Genomic DNA, 20,044 nt, shown 5'->3' on the forward strand with positions numbered 1-20,044 from the left:
GCGCAGTCGCGTTTGGGCCCGAGGCGCGCGCCCGTGCACCCGCCTCCTGGTAGGCTCGCGCCTCGAGTCGCCTGCTCGCTGGGTCTCTCGGTCCCTCTGCCGTGAGAAGGACGCTCTGCAGACTCGGCGCCGGCCAGCTCCCCCTCCCGCGTCACTGCGACCGCCGCGACGAAGATGGTGAGTGGGAGGGAGCCCGAGGCGTGGGCTGACGCGGCCCGGGCGGCTGGGCGCTGGGGCCCCGTGGGGGTCGGGGCTGAGGGGCGACAGGCGCGCCCCCGCCCGGGGCTGGGGGACGCGGGCCCTGCTGCAGCCCCCAGGCAGGGGAAGGTCTCTGGGCTTCCACCGCTCGCGGACCCGCTGGGACCCAGGCTCCTCGGGCGGCTGCTGGCCGCTCGTCGCTCGCAGCTGCTGCGAGGCCGCCGGCGGCAGCATAGTCCCCGCGGTTCCTCCCTCCCAGGCCTGGGGACGACCTGCCGGGGCCGAGCGCCGCCACGCCCTCGGTGAAATCGACCGGGAGTCCGCCATCCCGGGGTGGGGGGCTTCGAAATCCGGCGCGGGCCTTGTTGGCGCCGGTTTCCCCAAAGCCGGGCGCCGAGGCGGTCAGTGGCTCGTGCGGGTTTCGGCCCCTGAGGTCGGTCCATCTCATTAAGGAAAATAAGGCCTTTATTGAACAACCCTAGAGGGCGGAATGATCACCACGAGCATGACCCTGGTATGATTAAGAACAGGGTGGCCTCGCAGCCGCTTTGTTTGTCGTATCTGGCAATCAGCTTTCAGCAGCACTGCTGTGCTTGTCGGGCTTGGCAGTGGCTCTTTTAACCCTTCCCTACCCGATCTCTCCATGTATGGTTAGAAATTTACCTGTGAACAGTTTGGCTCTGCCAGAACTTAGCGTGTGAGGAGTGGGCATGATGCTGGGACGCTAATAAAAGCGAATGTAAAAGCTTTTTAAAAGCCCATTGAATTATCCTAGTCATTAAAAGTAAATATGCTCATATTCTAAGTGATGGACACTTGGCTTAATTTACATATTTCCCCCTCTAAACTGTCTCTAATTTGCTGTACAATAGTATTCTTAACTGGTCGATCAAGTAGAACATTTTGTCATTTTCTTTAGTCTGCACTCGCTGTTACCATTTTTGGTCAATGATTTGCAGGCAAAGGCTTACCAGACTTTGCTAGAAATATTACACTGTTATTGCATCTGTCTGCCTGGAAGCAGTTGGTACCAGCTTACTGGCATACAAAATGTTTTCGCTGAATGACAATTTTGGTTTTCTTAAGGTAGTGCAAGGAAGAAAAAGAGATTAACCAGTAGTTTCTTGATGACTCAGGAGATGTAGTAGGAATTTGATAGTGTTCAGTTGTCTGCTCTTCTTTGGTTTAATTCTGTAAGCTACAAAGAGGAGCAGCATCTTAAGACTTTTTTAAACCTCTGTAAGATTATAAATGTATATACTACGTTATATTAAAAGACTTAATGTAAGGGTTTTGAGTTCTTATAAACATAAGACCATCTACTCTGATGAAAGTGCTTTGAAATGGGCTGGAGCCTGCTTTAGGTTCTTTTAATTTGACATTCTTCTTTTTTGAGTTTCTGTAATGCAGACTATCTTCTATTTGAAAAACAGGACGAAGCATTTTAACTTCCGTTAAATCCTTAAATTTTAGTTCAAGCTTAGCTTCCATATTTTTCATTCAAATAAAATGAAGGAGGGATCTGTTTTATTTACTGGTTCTTGGGGGGAGGAGGAGAACTAAAATTAATCAAGATGAGTGAATTCCAGATATATTTCAAACTTGTTGGCCTTAGGGAGGTCAAGAAGACCTTACAAGCTCCTGTTGTTTGGATGCTTGCAAATAGAGTTCAGAATATAGACCATTTGTAAAGGTTACTCTTGTATTTAGCCTTATAAGCACAGATCATTTCCTTTCAGTGTCGGCTATTAGAGAGTATTAAGATTCAAAGTTCTATTATCCCAGATTTTAGCACTTCACCTCTATATTTGAAACTGAGGTTCCAAGTTTCTAAAGTTTTTTTTTTTGTTGTTGTTGTTGTTGTTAAGGTTAAATTTTAGGGGTGGCTCATTTGCTTAAGTATGAATCCTGATTTCAGCTGAAGGCATGATCTCAGGGTTGTGAGATCCAGCCCCAAGTTGGGCTCTGCGCTGGGCATGACCTTGCTTAAGATTCTCTCTCTCCCTCTGCCACTCTTCCTCCCCCCACCCCTTGGTGTTCTTTCTCAGAAAAAAAAGATTTTTAGCTGCTGATGGGTTTGTTCTGCATTAACAAAATCGTTTCCTGGTACTCACCAAGCCTTCTGGAAGCATTTGGGAATAAAAGCAATTTGAAACCAACTCAAAAGATCACCTTTGGGCACTTTAAGATGAGATTTCATGTTTTCAGAATCTCACTTTACAGTGCCTCCCCCACCCCTCACCCCCCAAAAAAGCCTGTCCTCCACAGGAACCACATCTACCCACTCCAAACAAAACGGTGTGTGTGTACTGCGTGTGCTAGTTTCCTCATAGATTATTTACTAGTCTACCATTAAGTTCCTAGGGTTATCTGCTCAGTAGTTCTTTTTGTTGGGTATGGATCGAGATATTATACATAGACTTGCCTAGTGCCTCTTGTAACCAACGGTATATGACATTTATATCATACTATATGGCTCTCTGGGAGTAGGAGTGTAGTCTTGCCCCTGAAATAATAAAAGTCTACATGATAATTCAGCCCTGCCCTAGTCAGAACTCTGCTGTAACAAACTGAGCTAACTGGCCCAGAATGAATTACAAATGTATTCTATCACTCCATGATTAGGAAAAACACTTTTACTTACAGCAATCTAATGGAATAGGTTGGGCATGTGTTCATGTGCCTATTTAACATGAAAAAACAGACTGTAAAGGATTGATTGACTTGTGACCTTTTTTGACTGCACATCAAGTTTTAACATAATTTACAAATTAATTTTGAAACATTTTAAGCAGAAAGGTACACAGAATAACAGGTCCCTTTGTATGAAAAAAGAAAATAACTTTTTGTCATATTTCAGGTTTCTATGTTACCATTGCAACTAAATCTGCATCATCTTCTTCATCCCATTCTCTTCTGTCCCCAGAGATAACCACTTCTGTGTCAAAGACATAATGTGCTGGCCAATTAAGGAGATGATTTTTCAGGCTATTGTAATTGGGAGAACATTAATTAATAAGGAACGTCTCAAAAAAAAAAAGGACAAGGACCTGGGGCAAGTAAAACCAGGGGTCTTGAGGAACTGCATGGACAGGTCTTATCACAATAAACAAGGGCAGGATCTTTTTGTTACCAGTTTCCCAAAACTCAAAACGATGGGGGTGGATTTCTTAACCATCACTACTTTACAGGAACATAAAGCTCAGGTGAAGTCTACATAGTCTACATAGCCAACTGAAGTTAATATATTTCATTCAAATTGATATTTCCATACTTTTAGCTATGTATGTATGCATCTGTAGTAATATATATAGTTTTCATGTGTTTTTAAATTTCATATAAATGCTATGCTTTATGTATCCTTTTGCAACTTAAAAAATTAAACTTGGTGAGTTTTTTTGGGAGGGGGATGATATTTGGTTTTAGCCGTAGCTGTGGTTCTTTATATTAACTGCTAAATAGTTTTTATGACTATGTAAGTTTATCCATTCCCCTATTGATGAACATTTCCCCAGTTTTTCAGCCAAACTTTTATCTTTTTTTGTCTACTTGTAATAGATGGTTTCCATGTTTTATGTTACTTCTTTATCGCCAGTGAATGTGTTCTTGGTATAGACCTAGAAGTGGAAGCCTGGATTGGAGGGTATGCATGTGTATTTTTTACTGTATTACACGTGGTTCTAATTTGTATCCCATCAGCTACATTTATCAGCCTGTTTCTCCATTTCTTTTCACCACTTGGTATTATGACCAATACCTTGAAACCTTTGCCAATCTGATGGGTGTGAAATGGGTTCTTTTACTCTTTTAATTTTCTTTTCTCTGATTAGTAGTAAAGTATTTTTTTTATGTTTATTGCAGCCTATGGTTTTACATGCATGTGCATCTGGTGAACCTGACATTATGTAAATACTCCTCACGTCTTCATCTAGGCTTATTTGTGGAATCATAAAGTAAATCCAGCATTAAAAGAAAATCTGTAAGAACATGATTGTCAATGTCAGAACTGCATACTGAGTGCTGATATCTTTCTCCTCTGGAACCTACATTTCTTTGCGTGCCTCTCAAGCTGCTAAGCAACAGGAGTTAAATACCCTTAATTCTAGCCACTGGCCATGGTTAGATCCTGGTAGTGGTAGAATGCAGTGATCCAGGAGAGAGTTCCATCTTTGCCAGGGGCCATGGAGATTAACATCCTCTGCTTTATACTTTCTTTTTCTTGGGTAATTCATCCAGCCAAATGTTAAAAACAAACAGGCATTGGGGATATAAGGGAAATCTCTGTGCTTTCTGCTCAATTTTGGTGTGAACTTAAAATGTGCCTAAAAAAAAAAGTTTATTAAAAAAGAAACAAAACAATTATGACTATTTTTCACCAATAGAATTGGTATAAATCGAGCTGCTGTTTAACTTACTATCCAGGAAGACTCCAGACATTTTCATTTTTATGTTAGTGTAACTTTATTTCATTTCAGTAATAACTAAGATCTTTGAAATGAACACCATATTTGAAATTAGAAAAAAGTCTGGAAAGTGGAAAAACTGGATTTAACACATATGCGTTGCTTTTATTTACAAAGCAAAGTTCTGGTCTCTGAGTAAGTAGGCCTAGTCTCTTTCTTGTATTGTTTGCAACTTGCATACCAAAACCACAGATCCTAATAAAGAAATAGAAGATTGTTATTTAAGTATTTTGAGCTTCCTTCTCTTGTAGCATATTCCTCTTTACATTGTCCATGAAAGACATACTCAAAGATTTACACCTAACACTTCAGAAATATTTTAATCACAGGTTTTCATCTTTCCCTGCCTCCTTGCCTTGATGTTGGAAGTGATTTTTCACTTGGAATTGTTGTACTGCTGTTCATTTTTCTTGAAATTTTACACTGGGAGAAGTATAGCAAAATAAACATCAGATTGGTTCATCTCAGAAATATTTTGACACACTAGTTACTTAATTCATCTTGGAGTCTTCTGTATAAAGACCCGCTGTGGAGTTGAGTAGTTTTTAGTCTAGAGTGATTCTTAACTCTTTTAAAAGTCTTCTAGTAGCTGACATCATAATGCTTACGTGTTGTTTACCCTATTTGTAATTTGCTTTGGTATGTTAAAATTGAAGAATCAGTTTTTTGTATAGATCTTTAAACAATTGATTTAAGTAAAAATGTGATTAAAATTCAGGTTTTAATGTGTAGTTGAAGGTATGAAAAAGCGGAGAAAAAGCTGAGATTTGGGCTTTTTTTTTTTAAACATGAGAGGAGCGTCAAAAAACTGGTTCTGTTGTAGCAGGGCATCGGATGAGCACTTCAAAGACCAAAGTAAGCTAACTTCCGTGCATACTATAGCAGGAACCCTACATTTGAACCTAATTTGTCATTGTGTTCTTTTGGATTACATCAAAGGAAGACTGTTGACTCTTTTCCACATTTTTGCATTACTTTATAGGTTGTTACTCCTGTTTGCCTTATCACAGAAAAGAAAGATGAATTTCCTACCCGGATTCCTATATTAGCATGTTTCAGAAAAAAAATCATCAACCTGTAAATGTAATTAGCGTTTATTTTAAAATGGTTTCATGTAGTAACTACGTTTTTGATGATGGTGGAATTTTCATGTAGTGATAGAGCTAAAACTAAAGCTCAGGCAAATACAGGTAAGACTCCTTCAGTTTGCTAGGAAACCATCTATTATGTCAATTTTTGAAGCTCTGAAGCGCTGAGGAATTCTCAAATCACTGAAACCTTGTTTTAGGAATGTTGGAAGTAATCTTCAGGTCAGTGTTGTCCAGTAGAAATAAAATGTAAGTTACATGTGTACTTTTAAATCTTCTAGTAGCCCCACTAAAAAAGTACAAAAACAAGGTGAAATTTATGTAACCCAATATATCCTATCCACATTTAATCAATATAAAAATGAGACCTTTCACATTATTTTTTCATTTAAATTATTTGAAATCCAGTATGTATTTTATAGTTACAGCACATCTCAATTCAAATGCTCAGTTTTCATTGGAAATATTTGATATGTATTTAGATACCCATTTTACAGTTGGAAAAGTAGATTCACATACCTTAGTTGCTCAAAGCATGCTTACAAGTTTTCCAGTAATGGAATTGATAATTTAAAATTTAAGTTAATTAAAATATAATTTAAACATGCAGTTCCTCAGTCACACTAGCCACATTTAATGGACTCACTAAACCACATGTGGTTAGTGACCAGCCTCAGACTTTGTAGATTAATTTAATTTGTAAAGGGAAGTTAATATGGGTACCAACACTGTGTTAATCCTCTGCATTTCTGCACATGTCTAAGAAGGAGTACTAACATAGCATATGAATTCCTTTTATGGCACTTATTGAGATATTTTGTAGAACTAGACTGTTATCTCCTTAAGATAGAGTTTGTGTATTTCAATAGCAAGATGCCTCTCTCATGGTAGGCCCACAACAAATGTTCCCAAAAGAGCATGAATGAGTGATCGAGAGGGCATTTGTAATTATGACAGGGATAGGATCCCATGGATATGGATTTCTTTAATTTTTATGCTTTCAATTCCCACATACTTTTTTTTTAATACAATGGAAATTGACTTTTAAGTACTAAACTAATTGAATAGTACCTCCCCTTTGTATACTGCATTACTATTTGATTTGAGTCTTACAGTGAAAATCCTTTGAGATAAGGCAAGTATTATTAGAATAGTACCTTTAAAAATAATTCTGGCATACAGAAAACCCCCCAATAAATGCCAGTTCCCTTTCTTCCCTTAAAAATGAAACTGAATGGGGGCACCTGGGTGGCTCAGTCGATCAAGTGTCTGACTCTTGATTTTGGCTCAGGTCATGATGTCAGGGGTCATCAGATCGAGCCCTGAGTTGGGCCTCGTGCTGGGCATGGACCCTGCTTAAGATTTTCTCTCTCCCTCCCCTCTCGCGCCCCCCCCCAAAATGAAACTGAATGGTATTTGATGCTCATTGAGGCATCCTGAACCTTAGAAAAGCACTTGAAAGCCTAACAAAAGAACAAGAAGTCATGCTTTAGAGAACTTAGTAAGTTTTTATTATGTGTCTGGCATTGTGTGACACCTTCTCTCAGTCAGTCCTTTATAGCAACCAGATGAGGTAGGTATTACTATCATTTCTGTTAAACTATACTGAGAAGTGATTAAGAGCATAGGCTCAGAGTGGGGCTGCCTAGGGTTTTGAATCTTGGCTCCGCCATCTACTAACTGTATGGCCTTAGGTAAATTACTGATTATTCTGTGCCTCGATTTCATCATTCCTCCAAATGGGAGTACCTACCATCATGACAATTTGGGTGATGCATGTAAGTAGTTTAAAAGCAATGCCTGGTATATGGTAAAGTGCTTATTACTGTTGGATGAAATGACATTAAACAACTTTAGATCCTAATTAGATCAACAGTCTTTTTTTCTTTATATTCTGATAACACCATCACATGCTTCAGCAATTGTAGATAAAATGAAAAGGGTGGAAGGAGTGCATTAGAACATATTTCCAGTTGTTTTATTATTTCTTTAAACTAATGTTATTTTATTTGGATTATATATGATCAACTTTTTATGATCAGCTTTTAAATTTTATTTTTCAGGTGACTTTTTAAAAATTGAAGTACAGTTGACATGCAATATTACTAGTTTCAGGTGTATAACGTAATGACTTGATAATTATGTATGTTATGAAATGTTCATTATACGTGGCTACCATCTGTCATACAAAGTTGTTGACTGTATTCCCTATGCTGTACTTTACATCTCTGTTACTTATTTTATAACTGGAAGTTTCTGCCTCTTAATCACCTTTACCTTTTGCACTCATCTGCACTCCCTCCCCTCTGGCAGCCACCAGTTTGTTTTCTGTATTTATGAGTCAATTTCTGTTTGTTTTGTTTTTTAGGTACCACATATAAGTGAAATCATATGGTATTTTTTTCATGTCTAACTTATTTCGCTTAGTATAATACCCACTAGGACCAACCTTGTCAGGAATGGCAAGATTTCATTCTTTTGCATGGTGGAGTAATATTTCGTTGTTTGTGTGTGTGTATATACAACACATCTTTTTTATCCATTTATCAATCGGTGGGTACTTAGGTTGTTTCCATATCTTGACATTGTAAATAATGTTGCAATAAACATAGAGGTGCATGTTTCTTTTTGAATTAGTATTTTTGTTCTGGTAAATACCCAGAAGTGGAATTACTGGCTTGTATATTTACTTTTTTGAGGAACCTCCATACTGTTTTCCAGAGTGGCTACACTAATTTGCATTCCCACCAACAGTGCATGAGGGTTCCTTTTTCTCCACATCCTTGCCAACACTTGTTATTCCTTGTCTTTTTGATACTAGCTATTCTGACTGGTGTGAGGTGATGTCTCAGGTGATTTAATTCCTTTTTTTCTTTTTTTTTTTTTTTTGACAGAGAGTTAGCAAGAGCAGGAACACAAGCAGGGGGAGTGGGAGAGGGAGAGGGAGAAGCAGGCTTCCTGCTGAGCAGGGAGCCTGATGCTCAATGCCAGGATCCTGAGATCATGACCTGAGCTGAAGGCAGACACTTAACGACTGAGCCACCCAGGCGCCCCATAATTCTTAATGTAAAAGTATCTTCTACTCTTAGTATTGTTCCTGAAGAAATTAATGTAGAATCAAACAGTTCTTTATTGCCCGTAAGATTTAGAATAGCAACCATTTATTCTGTAAATAGTTGAGAAATTATTATATGCCAAGAACTGATCCAGGTTTTAGAGATATAGTACTAAAAAAGTCCTTTCCTTGTGGAAGTTAATCCTAACGGGGGGGAAAGAGAGAGAAAAACAAAATGGCAAGATCATGTCAGAATTGTTAAGAGGTATGAAGGAAATAATGTAAGCAATAGGGAGTACTGGAAGAGTTGGTTCTTTTTAACCAGATTGTTAGGGAAGGCCTCTTAGGAGGTGACATTTGAGCTAAGACTTGCATGACAAGAAAGCCATGTGTAGAGCATTTCAGGCAGAAGGAACTCTAAGTAGAAAAGCCTTGAGAAGAGAATGAGCTTGACATGCCAGAGACAAAAAAGGTTTGTGTAGCTGGAATTCAGTAAAAGGGGGATAGAAAAGTAGGAAATGGATTGGAGGCAAGAACTGGAACCGGAAGAGCCTGTAGGCCAAGGTGAGGAATTTGAATTTTATTCTGATTGCACTAAGAAGCTCTTGGGGCTGTGGTGGTGGGAGGATGTGAAGGTGTTAAGTAGTGGAATGAGATACGATTTATTACTGTTGAGATGTGCAAGTGGGGACAAAAACTGATTAAGAGACCATTGCTGTTATTCATCCAATTGATGATGGTAGCTTGGATTAAGATTGTGAATAGTGGAATAATGAGAAGTGATTAGATTGAATATGTATTTTGGAGGTAGAGCTGACAGGACTTGCTGATAATTTGGGTGTATGGCATAAGAGAAAGACAGACATCAAGGATCACTTACTCTTAAGATTTAGACCTGAGGGGGCGCCTGGGTGGCTCAGATGGTTAAGCGTCTGCCTTCAGCTCAGGTCATGATCCCAGGGTCCTGGGATCGAGTCCCGCATCGGGCTCCCTGCTCCTTGGGAGCCTGCTTCTCCCTCTGCCTCTCTCTCTCTCTCTCTGTCTCTCATGAATAAATAAAAAATCTTTAAAAAAAAAAAAAAAAAAAGATTTAGACCTGAGCTATTAGGTAGTTGGTGGTGTCATTGTGCTGGGGACTATAAAAGCTGAAAATAAAATAGTTTGGCAAAAATTGAGGTTCTTAGAACTTTGAGGAATAGCAAATTGATCTAGATGTATTATACATTTTTAAAATACACTAATTTCATATCTGATTATAGTAATAATGTATGTACATTGTAAAACATTAAGAAAAATTTAGTTGTAATGACAATTCCAACCAAAGTATTAACATTCAGTGCATTCTCTTCCAGATCATGTTAAATATATGCTCGTTCTTTCAGTAAATAATTGTTTGGTGCCTCCTAGGAACCAGGTACTGTGGTAGGCTTTGGAGATTCAACAGTATACAAGACAAAGTCCCTGTCCCTATGAAGTATACATTCTAATGGGGGAGACAGGTAAGAAGTAAACAAATGAATAAGATAATTGCAGGTTGTAATAAGTACTATAATGGAAGTAAGGGAGAAAATGAATATCCCGAGACTATCAGTATAGATTTTTCTCACACAGTTGAGTTCATCTGTAACAGTTTTATATCCTTTACTTCCCATATCCCAATGTGACAGGGCTGCCAAGCTATAATTCAGTGGGGGAAAAATAGTGTCTTCAACAAGTCGCACTAGTACAACTGGATATCCACATGTGAAAGAATGGATTTGGATCCCTGCTTCACACTATATACAGAATTTAACCCAAAATGGCTCCTAGACCTAAATGTAAGACCTAAAGCTGTATAATTCCTAAAAGAAAACATAGGCATAAATCTTTGTGAGTTTGGGTTAGGCAGGTTTTTTTGGAGGAGGGGTTTGGACAGTTTTCTTGGCATTTGTAGGCAAAAGCACAAGTGACAAAAGAAAAATAGATCAATTGGACTCTGTTGGAATTAAAGACATTTTTGCATCAAAGAACACCATCAAGAAAGAAGACAACCCATGGAATGGCAGAAGATATTTGCAAATCATGTCTGACAAGGAATTTATATCCAGAATATATCAAGGACTATCTCAGCTCAGCAGTAAAAGGGCAATCTAGTCATGGACAAAGGCTTTGAATAGATCTTTCCATAAGGAAGATATACAAATAGTCAATAAGCACATGAAAACATGCTCAATCATTAGCCATTAGGGAAATGCAAATCAAAACCGTAAAAAAAAGCGTAATGAGGTACTACTATATACCCACTAGGATGGCTATAATAAAAAAGACAACAGTAATAAATGTTGGCAAGGCTGTGGAAAAGTAGGAACCCATATATGTTGCTGGTGGGAGTGTAAGATGGTGTAGCCACTTTTGGAAAATGTTTTGGCAGTTCCTTAAGAAGTTAAACTTGGGAACTGCCATTGACCCAGCACTTTCACTCCTAGTTACATACCAAGTGAAATAAAAAGACATATCTACATAAAAATCTGTGGACAAATGTACATAATAGCATTATCCCCATAGTAGCCCCAAAGTGGAAACACCCAGATTTCCATCAGCTGATGATTAGATAGAAAAAATGTCATATATCCATATAATAGAACATTATTTGGCAATAAAAAGAAATGAAGTACCAATTCATGCTACAGCAGGGATGCTGAGTAAAAGAAACCAGTCAAAAAAAGACTACATATTATAGAATTCCATTTATATACAATAACCAGGATAGATAGATCTCAAGAGACAGAAAGTAAATTAGTGGTTGGATAGGTCTGAGGTGAGTGAAAATGGGAAAGAAGAGTTATCACTCCATACAGAGTTTCTTTTTGGGGTGTTGAAAATGTTCTAAGATTAGATTGTGATGGATGTACAATTTTGTGAATATACTAAAATCCACTGTACTTATACTTTTAAATGGGTAAAATTCTCTGTCATATTAAATATATCTATAAAAACTTTAAATTTTTTAATGGTATCATGCATGTATAGTGATGGTATTAAATCATCCCCCTGTTAAATTTTAAAGCCATGATTGTAACGCCCTTTTTCTTTTTTTTTTCCCCAAACAAAAGGTCTCACATATTTATTACTGAACCAACCTACTGAGACAGAAGCATAGTAACAGAAAAATCATTTCCCTGATAAAACATGCCCATTGTTGGGCACCTGGGTGGCTCAGTGGGTTAAGTGTCTACCTTTGGCTCAGGTCACGATCCCATCATTCTGAGATCGAGTCTTGGCTCGTGCTCTCTTCTCTCACTCACATTCTGTCTCAAATAAATAAAATCTTTAAAAAAATGCCTACTGTTCAGATAGTAGTGATGTTTACAGAGTGATAGGATATGAGCACGTGACTTTCAGGCAGCATAAATATGTGTGCCATCTCATGTGCAGTCTGTTATAGACCCAGCTTGGTTCTTCACCAGTGCTTCCTTTTGGAGTTGTACCTGACTTTATTACCAGTTTTCATCTGAATCCACTGGGGAGTGGGACGATTCTGCTTTTGTTTCTTGGCCAGGAATTGCTTGATCTTGAAAGTCTTGTGAGAAGACATTGCATGGAATAGTCAACCACACATACCACAATGGTGGAGAAAAGGAGAGAGAATGCTCTGTCATCTTTGCGCATAAATCTTTGCCTGCATCATTCTTCAAAATACAGTTCTAGTTATGCAGTTACTGAGTCTAAAAGTTTGTGTATGTGTATATGTATTTCTAATTTAAAAAATATTCTCATGGAAAACTTGGAAAATACAGAAGACTAGAGAGAAGATAAAAATCACTTATATTCTCACTGTTAGAGATAAAATTCCTTTCCTTTTCTCTATACTGTTTTACATAGTTGAGAAACACTGTACATAAAGTTTTATATTTACTTTTTTCACTTCAAGTAATGTTTCCTCCATGTCTTTAGAAACTTCCCATAAGCATGATTTTGATAGCTGCATCAGAAACTATCTTGTGGATGTACTATACTTTTCTTTGCAATTTTCCTGTTTTTGTTTATTTGGACTGTCTGGTTTTTGATATTATGCAGATTATCCCCCCAGAATAAATTCCTTCAAGTGGGCTTACTGGGTTAAAGTGTCAAAGGGTTTGGATTATTTTAAGGCTCTTAATGTAAATGACCACATTGCTTTCTGAAAGGTATGAGTGAGTAAAACAGTTGCCAATGGTAGAAGACAGATCTGGAAAAGTAGGTTGGTTCAGATAATAAAGGGCCTTCTATGCTCTGTTAATGAATATGGACTTTATCTTGAGGTGCTTTGGAATTGATGAATATTTTTAATCTTGGGAGTGATAGGAGATGTGAAGAGTAGATGAGAAGGAGTAGATTTGAAATACACATTTAAGGAGGAGTTGATAGGACTTAGAAATTGCGTGTGACCATGGAACAGAAGTAGGTTAACCAACCACATCAACTCTCTTTCCTCTCTTAGGTTCATTGACATAGCAGCTAATTATCCAGAGAGAAGCCAAATTGTTAAACCAAAGAGAAATCTTTTGCCTTTAGCTTAAATGATCTTTCTCAAAGGGGAGTAGAATATTTTTTATATTGTTGTTGAAGTAAAGACTAGAAGTAATGTTTAATTTTTTCTATTCATGATAATTTACATGAAGTAAAATTTACCATGTTTAGTGTAAGTTCTGCAATTTTTGCAGAGGTATACAGTTGTGTAACTACCATGACAATCAAAATATTAGAATAGTTCCTTCACTCCAAAAAATTTCCTCATGTTAATCCTTCTTCCCATCCCTACCAACCACTGATCTGTTTTTTGTCCCTATAATTTCACCTTTACAAGAATATCATATAAATGGAATTATCTAATCAGACACTTTCAGTCTGGTTTCTTTTCACTTAGCATAAAGCATTTATGCATCAGCATTTTGTTCCTTTTTATTTTGATTAGTATTCCATTCCTCATTTGAGGAATAGAGTCCTTTTTAATGGTTTCCTGTGAAGGATGAGACAGAATACTGTAGAGATCTTTTTTCCTTTCCTGTATCGATAAATGCTTGAAACAGTCATTCTCTCCACCTTGGTATAGATGGATACATATTATTACATAGTGCCCTGGGGCACCTGGGTGCCTCAGTTGGTTGAGCATCTGACTCTGGATCTCAGCTTGGGTCATGATCTCTCGGGGTTTGGGATTTGGGGCCCTGTGTTGGGCTCTCTGCTGGGAGTGGAGCCTACTTAAAGAAAAAAAAATAGTGCCCTTGTATTTTCAATTGTGGAACCAAACAGCTATTTAACAAGGGTGTAGATTGCACAACTTTTGAAATGCGTCAATATGTTTTATGGGATATTGGTTTCTTAAACATAATACTCTTTGCGTACTTATTGTATACATTAAGGGGTCTCTTCAGCATTTATTCTGAAATTAAATGATACTTATATATCAGGCACTGTTTTTCAAATAATATATTTGTGACTTTTAAAACAATACTAAGTAGAGATCTTGTATAGCATATATCTGTTGGCCATCTGTATGCCTTTAGAAAAATGTCTATTTAGATCCTCTGCCCATTTTTAAATTGGATTGTTTGCTTTTTTGCTATTGAGTTGTATAAATTCTTCATATGTTTTGAATATTCACCCCATATCAGATATATGATTTGCCAATATTTTCTCCTATTTGGTAGTTTGCCTTTTCATTTTGTTGATGGTTTCCTTTGCTATAGAAGCATTTTTAGTTTGATGTAGTCCCCCTTGTTTATTTTTACTTTTGTTGCCTTTTGGTGTTAAACTAAAAAAAAAAAAAAAAAAATCACCAAGACCTGTGTCAAGGAGTTTACCTGTTTTTATTTCCAGTTATGGTTTCAGATCTTACATTTAAGTCTTTAATCCATTTTGAGTTAATCTCTGTGTATGGTGTAAGACAGTGGTCCAATTTCATTCTTTTTTATGTGGCTGTCCAGTTAAAACACCATTTATTGAAAAGACTGTCCTTTCCCCATTATAAATTCTTGGCTTTTTTGTTGTAAATGAGTTGACTAAATATGCGTTGAATGGCTGTTATCAAAAAGACAAGAAACTAACAAGGGTTGGTGAGGATGTGGAGGAAAGGGAACCCTTGTGCACTGTTGGTGGGAATGTAAATTGGTGCAGCTATTATTGAAAACAATATGGAGGTTCCTCAAAAAATTAAAAATGGAACTACCATATGATCAGTAACTCCACTTCTGGGTATTTATCCAAAGGAAACAAAAACACTCAAAAAGATAAATGTGCCTCATGTTAATTGCAGCATTATTTACAGTAGCCAGGCGTGGAAACAACCCAAATGTCCATGGATGGATGATGGATAAGAAATGTGGCATGTGCTGTGTGCCGTAAAAAGATTTTGTCATCTGCAACTGTATGGATGGGCCTTGAGGCATTATGCTATGTGAAATAAGACAGAGTAAGACAAATACTGGATGATCTCACTTATATGTAGAATCTAAAACAAAACACCCCCTGCCGTTAACTCATAGATACAGAGAACAGGCTGTGCTCTCCCTGTATGCTTCTGGCCTCACCACTGGTATTATCATGGATTCTGGGGATGGGGTCACCCGCACTGTACCCATCTATGAAGGGTATGCCCTGCCCCACACCATCCTGCATCTGGACCTTGCCGGCTGGGACCTGACAGACTACCTCATGAAGATCCTCATGGAATAGTACAGAGAACAGACTGGTTGTTGCCAGAGATGGTCAGAATGGTTGAATGTGGTCTAAAGATACAAATTTCAGTTATAAAATTATTAAGTCATGGGGATGTAATGTATATCCTGGTGGATATAGTTAATAATGCTGTATTATATATTTGAAAGTTGCTAAGAGAGTAAATCTTAAAAGTTCTTACAAGAAAAAAAACTGTAACTGATGATGGATGTTACCTAGACTTTGGTGATCATTTCACAATATACATAAGTATCAAATCGTTATGCTGTACACTTGAAGTCAATATGTTATATACTAATTTATAGCTCAAAATAGCTCTTTCAGTGTTATCACTAGAACATTCATGTTTCCCTGATATGATAGGCAGTGAGTTGTCACTTATGAAATCAAATAGTATAAAAGTTTTTCCATCTCTACAAGTTTTTTCTTGTCAATCAGTTATGAGGAGTCTAAAAAAAAAATAGAAACATTATACATTTATGCAAATAGTATTTCAGAGGACAAAAGTTCTATATCTTTAGGAAAAAGACCGTAATAATAGCAAATCTCAACAGGACCAAAATATTCCAACAGAGATTGATAAAAATTACTTAGAAGATTTTTTTGCTTTATTTTTTCTGAAAATACTGAAGTTTTGAAATGGATGATTTTCCTTGGTGTAAATTGAAGAATTGTATGATAAAGGATGAGAAAAAAATATCTCGAAGGCAATAGTACATTTCATAAAAATTTTATGGGATAATCAGTTTTCAAAACCTGATAAAGTAGATGATAGTTCTGAGGTTGAAATAGGGTTGAAGAAAAGTACTGTAAGGAGCACAGTCTAGTGAGAGAGAATCACACAAACAGTAGTTAATCACAGTAGTAGATAATACTGTGATAGAAATAATTATATTCTGTGTTAGTACATAGAAGAATCACATAACAGATTAAGAGGTAGTGATTGAGGGACCAACTAAGAGCTGCCTTCCCAGAGGAGGTGATGCCTGAACTGAGGCCCTGAAGGACTTAACCAGGTGAGGAGGACAGTAAAGCATCTCAAAAGAACATGGTGTATCCAGAGAATCACAAAGTTGTACATGGCTGGGATTAAGGGGAACGTGTTAGGAGAAGTGGGAAAAAAGGCTGCGGAAATAGTCCATAAAGGGCTTGACATGGCATGGGTTTTATCCTGAAGAAAATTTGAGACTTGAAAGAAAACAGTAAAAGTCTAAGACTGTTTGCCAATGTGCTTACTGCCCTTGGCTTGCCCCCCCTTCCATTTTTCTGAATAGCTTTTTTGTGGGGTGGAGAATTGGGGGAGTATTATTTTCTCTATCAGGCTTATAAGACTTGTTCTCACTAGTCCTACCCTCCCTTTCTGACTTCCTGCTTCCCAGTTGGCGGGTGTGGGGGGAGAATCTGTTAAATCTGATTAGGATTGCCTATAAGATTGCATACAATCTGAGATGGATTATTTTTAGCAGCTGGGCATTATTGTATCTAATCCACTTTCACTGTTGAGATGACTTTCTGTAAGGTTTTTTTTTTTTTTTCTTCTTGTGTGGGTGTGCGTGGTGTTTCACAGACTTTAGGTTATTGAATGATTTTTTTTTTCCCCACTAAGGTGTAACCATAACATTGTTTTAGTGGAACTCTAAAATTAACATATAGCTAGTAGAATGCTATTTGGTCTGCCTAGGCTATCTCAAGGACATTGTGCTTTGCTATGAGGTGAATGAAGGACTTCTGTAATTGGAAATTGTTTTCAGGAATGAGTGTATTAAGGCAGAGAGTTAACGTGGAACATTTTCTGGATCACTGATCGCTTATGTAGTGACTTTGTGCAATTTACAGAATGATGCTTCCTCTGGTGTTGTGGCCTCAGGAGACAAGCAGATGGCACTCCTTCGGACAGTTGAAGTCCTGGAGGCACATCCCTTGGCTAATGGAACATGAACTTGAATTTAGCTCTATCTTGCACTCTTAAGCAAGGCACAATCTATAAAATTACATTTGGCAGCTCCAGACATTTTGAACTTATCAAGGGATTGAGAATTTGCTGTGTGCTTGCTTGACTGATGTATAAAGGGTAGGGACAAACTTTAGAACAAAGCCTATTAGCTCACCCCACAGGCCCCAGTTGTCATCACTGTAGATTTTGACTTACGGTTGTAAGTGATAGTTGTGCCTAGAAGAATGGGAAGTGGTCTAGTGTAACTGAATCTTGACTGTGTTAGAGAAGACTGTTAGCTGTTTGCTCTTGCATGTCTTTGCTGTGCAACCATTCAATAATTGTGGGAAGAGATACACATCAAATGTCAGTATGGTTTTTTAATTTATTTCTGGTTATCAGGGAACAGATAGAAATTGCTGTTTCAAATTAAGTTTTAAGCTGTCTGGATTTCTTTTATTCATAGCCTTCCATTACTCAAAGGCTTCATTAACAATCAGCCACATTAGTAACTAGAAGGAGTGGAAAAAGCTGTAACCAGGTTTTCTGGTTCATAATAATATGAGTCTTCCCAATCACTGAGTGATACCATTGACAGGCACTGTATTTAGGTGATTTATTTGTGTTATCACTCTTCTTGAGTTAAGATGATCATAATTCACATTTTACAGATGATGAGACTGAGGTTTAGAGATGTTAACTAACTTGTTCATGTTACAAGATTTGAATAAGATAGATTCACTATACTTTCTCCTCTGGTTAAAAAGTCTTCTAAGATTAAATGTTCCAAATTCTGTTTTATGATAACGAGAAACACAGCAAACTGAAAAAAAAAAAAAAAAATTACATATCTGATGTTATCAGTTTATTTAAAACATGTATTCCCAATTAATTATAAAATACATCTGGAATGGTCATATGTAATATTATATAAAATGAAGTTATCCTTATTGCTGTTACATAAACTTTGTACTGTAAATTCATTATTTCAGTTCTTCCCCAGTATCTAGCATTTTTTTCCTCAAGAAGTAAAAACTTTTTTGGGGGCACCTGGATGGCTCAGTCAGTTGAGTGTCTGACTCTTGATTTCAGCTCAGGTCATGATCTCAGGGTCGTGAGATCAAGCCCCGCATCGGGCTCCCCACACTCAATGTGGAGTCTGCTTTTCTCCCTCTCCCCCACCCACTCCCCCTGCTCTCTCTCTCTCTCTCTCAAAAATAAATAAAATCTTTTTAAAAAAGATTATATTTACTTATTTGTCAGAGAGAGAGAGTGCACAGGCAGGGCTAGAGGCTCCCCACTGAGCAAGGAGCCTGATGGGGGACTCCATCCAAGGACCCTGGGATCATGACCTGAGACGAAGGCAGACGCTTAACCGACTGAACCACCCAGGCATTCCAAAAATAAATAAAATCTTTAAAAAAAAAAAAAACTTTCTTGTGATGCCATCTGTATGAATTAAAATATTTGCTTAAGTCACGCCTTCTTGTCTGAATTTCTGTGACTGTTCTTCATTTTGGTTGTTTTGATTTTTCCAAATTAATACTCAGGCTATTCCAACAAACAAACACAATGTCTTATCTATATTTCCCTTCAAGATTGCTTCCTTGCCCCCAGAAATAGTTGACTGTAATTATTAGTAAACTAGAATTGAAATCCTGCCCTGTCACTGTATAGAATAATAACTAAGGTTCCTGATGGCATGAGTCATCCATAAAGCTAAATAATATATTGTTTTTCCAAGGCAGAAAACTATGTAATGTGTCTTATAAATTTGTTTACCTAAAATATACTATTAAGAGTTAATTTTATGTGTTATTTTTATGTTAAATTATTTAAAATAGGATAAAAATTTAGTTCCTCAATTCCATTAGCCTCATTTCATGTGCTCAACAGCCATGTGTGGTAGTGGCTACCATATTGGAAAGTGCAGATACAGAACATTTGCATCATCACAGAAAGTTCTGTTAGACAGCATGGCTCTCTGAAACAGTGGGACTAAGGATTTCTTAAATATTCAGGCTTCAAGGCAGTGGTGGTGGAGAGAGTGTCTTAGCATTCATTTACATACGGTCCCCTATTTTCCTGTTTCCAGTATGATGACTAAGCTAGAAAGTTCTGTTGTTTACCCTCTTCAGAGAATAAACTCCAGAATTCCACAGATCGGTGGCAGGGTGGAATTTAAGAAGGGATCTAAGGACCTACATGTGTCTCAGACTAATTGCACTCATTCTTCCTACTTTGAATTTCCATATTTCTTCTGTTTTTTTGTCCTTGTGGTTTTTTTTTTTTCTTTCTTTCTTAATCCCCTTTTTGTGCTTCAGTGGAATTTTGGTAGGGAGATGGATATATGTATTCAGCCCCCATCATAACATAGGACCTCTGAGGCCCTTGTCATTTCTATGTAGAAATGTGCCTTGAAGCACTTGTCACTCTTTGTTGTCTCAACGTTCTTGCTCAGAAGCATCAGTTATAGTAGCCAGAAGCCCAAAGGTTTTGTAGTCTTTCATTTTTGTTTCTTTTGACTGTTGTTCAAGGGTTGGTGTAAATAAAGGAGAATCATGAACCCATATTTAAAGTCCCCATCCTTTGATTATGCTTATCTTGGGTG

The 20,044-nt window shown here is 37.6% G+C and overlaps 2 protein-coding genes across 2 annotated transcripts in view; one reads left to right on the forward strand and one right to left on the reverse strand.

Moving 5' to 3' along the window:
- Positions 1-20,044, forward strand: part of DSTN (destrin, actin depolymerizing factor) — a 37,347-nt gene continuing 17,303 nt past the window's right edge. Inside the window, exon 1 of the mRNA XM_032419449.1 lies at positions 1-177. Coding sequence (XP_032275340.1) covers positions 175-177 — 3 coding nt within the window. The 5' untranslated portion in view covers positions 1-174. The remainder of the gene's footprint in view (positions 178-20,044) is intronic.
- LOC116641643 (putative 60S ribosomal protein L39-like 5) lies at positions 11,140-13,964 on the reverse strand. The gene has a single exon (XM_032419450.1). The coding sequence runs from the start codon at positions 12,376-12,378 to the stop codon at positions 12,244-12,246; it is 135 nt and encodes a 44-aa protein (XP_032275341.1). The 5' UTR covers positions 12,379-13,964; the 3' UTR covers positions 11,140-12,243.

Source organism: Phoca vitulina, unplaced genomic scaffold (genome assembly GCF_004348235.1).
Source record: "Phoca vitulina isolate PV1807 unplaced genomic scaffold, GSC_HSeal_1.0 scaffold22, whole genome shotgun sequence".
NCBI lineage: Eukaryota > Metazoa > Chordata > Mammalia > Carnivora > Phocidae > Phoca > Phoca vitulina.

Bases quoted from the DNA above. Each gene is read 5' to 3' on its own strand.
- LOC116641643 (XM_032419450.1), bottom strand. From the start codon at position 12,378: ATGTCTTCTCACAAGACTTTCAAGATCAAGCAATTCCTGGCCAAGAAA.